This window comes from Copadichromis virginalis, linkage group LG13 (assembly GCF_057382275.1).
Source record: "Copadichromis virginalis isolate Kocher_CV1m ecotype Utaka linkage group LG13, C_Virginalis_male_GT1.1, whole genome shotgun sequence".
Classification (NCBI taxonomy): Eukaryota; Metazoa; Chordata; class Actinopteri; order Cichliformes; family Cichlidae; genus Copadichromis; species Copadichromis virginalis.
The window spans coordinates 29,524,925-29,528,450 of NC_140630.1; the positions used below are offsets into that span (position 1 = coordinate 29,524,925).

The 3,526-nt window shown below is 41.1% G+C and overlaps 1 protein-coding gene across 1 annotated transcript; it reads right to left on the bottom strand.

Annotated features, from left to right (window-relative positions):
* Positions 1 to 271: 271 nt before the first annotated feature.
* On the bottom strand, positions 272 to 3,303 carry hcar1-3 (hydroxycarboxylic acid receptor 1-3). The gene is made up of 2 exons (XM_085478398.1): positions 3,158 to 3,303; positions 272 to 2,607 (listed from the first exon to the last, which is right to left on the bottom strand). The coding sequence occupies exon 2, from the start codon at positions 2,538 to 2,540 to the stop codon at positions 1,584 to 1,586; it is 957 nt and encodes a 318-aa protein (XP_085334524.1). The 5' UTR covers positions 2,541 to 2,607; positions 3,158 to 3,303; the 3' UTR covers positions 272 to 1,583.
* Positions 3,304 to 3,526: the final 223 nt, after the last annotated feature.

Sequence of the window (3,526 nt, forward strand, 5' to 3'; positions counted from 1 at the left end):
TCATGAGTTATGTATTCTTTCCTCATTTGTCTGAACAAACTTTGCTTTGTTCTTATCACATATCTGAGAAGAGAGATTCCAGCTTCTTCCCACTGTTGAAAACTTTAAATTCGTGCAGGTACATGTGAGTTTGGGGTTTGGGCCCATTCAGGATTTTCTCTACTATTGCCAAATGTCTGCTGGAAAAGATTCTTATCCCTGTCATTCTTCTGCTGAGTAAAGTGTGTGTGGTTGATGGATGGAGGTCTGGGAAAAACAGAAAAAATGAACGTTCATGTTTTACTGATTTTATTATATCCACATTGCAGGATGAACACAGGTACTTCAATGGCGATTGGAGTACCTGTGAAAGAAACAGTGCAAACATACAGCAGAACAACCTGACCTGCAAGAGGCCGTTAATCACCCAAAATCTTTAACTCGTGTCAAAAGTATTAAAATCATCGCCACACAAAATTACAAGTTGCTTCGACAGTGTGTAAAGCAGGATTGTAGGGATGTTTAACTCAGGCAATGTGTGTCTTATTTCCTGATTTCTTTATTTGAAAGACAAGATTTTCCATGCTACTCTCTAAAGAAAGCAGGCACTTTCATCTGGTTCTGTCAGAATATGTGTTCTAACATATACATTTGTGCAACAACACAGAAGCGGTGAAAAAATCTAGACTACCAGTACAAAATGCAATTTGGAAACAGCAAAAATATGCAATAGTGCACTACAGTAGCAAGATGGTGCTTTGACCAGTATCCCACCTCTACACACTTCTGCATCGTCCCATATTCTTTTATCATCTTCTTGCTACATCATTCTACACGCTTACTGCTCTTCTGGTTTCGTGGAGTGATAAACTGTTTACCAAAACATTATCCTCTATGTTGGTGAAGAAACTGTTGACTCAAGCTTGAGAAATGTGCTCTACAACAGCAATAATTGTGGCATTTATGGGCTTGGCAGGTTTTGACAGTTAGATAGGCTCTTCCACATGTGTGGACTTACAAAATGAAAAATGGAGTCACAAAGGTGTATACAACCAAACTTTGTTCAAATTGTAGACAGCTTATTCTTGCAACATTCTCCTTAATGTCAAACAGCATTTACAAACTCCACCAAAGACTGAAAAGCGTTTCACACGCTGTTTTGACAGCTTGACAAAACAGCTTGTTTTGTCGAATGTGTGCTGTACGAATCTGAAAATACACATGGAGAAGTTAGTGGCAGTTAGTGGCTCTTGGCAAGAAACACTCTCCCCACATCAGTCACTCATCTTTAACATAGTAAGAAGGTGATTTAAGCTAGCTTTTTCTCTACTTAAATTTTCTCCACTGATGTTTTATCTAACAAGCGTTAGCTAGTTTATAAACTTGTCTATTTCAGCTAAGCAGAAGGTAGTTTGGGGGATGCCGTTATATAAAGTTTGCCTAACAGTGTTTTTTTTAGTCAGTAACAATATATGAACCAAACAGTTCATGGACTCCTCACTCGTTACTCACAGAAGTCTTCAGAGTCTTTAGCATCTTGCACACATGCTGCTTCCAGTCTTCCATTGAAGCAGACATTCATTGTATTTCAAAATCTTTGCCTTTCAGCTGTTGGGGACTCTCGTGCTAACCGGTCTGAAGATCTTCTTGAAGCAGATGGAGGTCTTGAGGGCATCACGAAACATGGAGCTGGAGAAAGCGTAGACGATGGGGTCCAAAGCGCTGTTGAGGTAGGTTAACACGATGCATATCATGAAAACCTGGGTTACATTAGTGTAGGACTCGCAGTCATGGGGGTGGTTTCCCTTGATGTAGGCCGCCGCTAGGCCTGTGATGACGCTTGGCATGAAGCACAAGGTAAACACCAGAATGATCACCATGACCGCTCTGATGGCCTTCCGTCCCTTCAGCTTCCTGCCTACTCGCCGTTGGCGAAGCCGGCAGACTATCTTTGCTGAGCAGAAGAGCAGCAAGAACCAGGGCAGGAGGAACTCTGCAACAAAGGCAATGTAATGCAGCTTAATCGGCACAGGGTCTTCTTCATAGGAGTTGAAGCTACGGCACTTGCCACTCGCCTGGTGGAAAAGGTTAGCGGTCAGCAGCGGAATCCCGCGGACCACCACAGCAGCCCAGATCAAGCCCGCGAGCCAGCCCGCCTTTGCTGAAGTCATTTGGCTGATGCAGTGATGTGGGTGGACCACCTTAAAGTAGCGATCAAGTGCCACCGCTGTCATGAATCCAATACTAGCAGAGCGATTGACAGTCAGCATGAAAAGGCTGATTCTGCACCAGACCCATCCAAACACCCACTTCCCTCGCAGGTGGGTGTCGATGCGGAAAGGCACGTTGATGAGGACCAAGAAGTCAGCAAGAACCAGATTGAAGAGGAAGAGGGTGTGAGGTTTCCATGACTTCATGCAACAGCAGAAAATCCACAAAGATACTATTGTTCCCGGCAGGCCCAGTATCTCAATTATCAAGCCTATTTCCATGAACATATTTTCTTTATTATTTTTCATGTGCCCGCTGCAGTGCAGTGAAGAATTATTTACTGCCTTCATTTCAGTTACGTGCCTTCTGAGCTCTTTGGTTTATCCGTACTTCCTTATTTTCAGCAGGTCATGTGTTCTGTCATAAAAGAGAGAAGTGCAAAGAAAATAATTTTTTCCTTTTATTGAACATTTTGTGAAATACTAGCACACACACCTGAAACTTTACACATCCTTCTGTTCTACCTTATTCGTCTGTTTCCCTTTAGATGAAAGCATCTATCAGTAAGATATATATCTGAAGCCAAACTTGAATACAGTAACTAGTTTATTGTTAGAAGCTTTCGTCTAACTTTTTGGAAGAAAATAAAGAAGCTCATTTAATGATTTCCATTTATGCATACCATGTAGTTATTTGTTTTTTAAACTTCAGTGCGAATCTCCCATGCAGTCTAACAAAGCAGTTTGCAAACTGTGTAAGTTATGAAAATGATTTCATAAAAGATACATTTTCCTTTCTATGTAGCGTAGGATTAACCATTAAAAAACACCAGGATTCATGTTAGACTAACAACTTTTGTTTTTAAAAGTTGCCATGGCAGCATTTATGTGCACACCGTGGATAACAAATAATCATAATTTATGCCCTGCATGCTAAACAGATATAAAGTAGAAAGTTTCATACTCACCAGCAGTCAACACTGACTCTTTGCTTTCCGCATGAGAAGACGGCGATGTGTCTTCAGCTTGTGCAGTGAAAGTGATGTGATGTGATAAGATCCTTGGCAGTTTATAACTGCTGTCTTTGTCTGAGGGCTTGTTAGAACTTGTGGGTTATGAGTGCTCCAGAGAAGTGGCTCTGCAGCTGAACCACTTCTGCTATTATAGACGGTGACGTGTAATAAGCACCTTTATGACATTTTTCTTGACATTTTATGACACACAATATGTCAGGAAATTGTGTAATAATTAATATTTTGAGAGAATCGTAAATTATGACATATGACATTATGGGGAGATGATACCTTTCTTTTTGTTTGCTTAGTGGGGGAAATGTG

Excerpts from the sequence above, each read along its gene's own strand:
- hcar1-3 (XM_085478398.1), bottom strand. The coding sequence starts at position 2,540 with ATGAAGGCAGTAAATAATTCTTCACTGCACTGCAGCGGGCACATGAAA.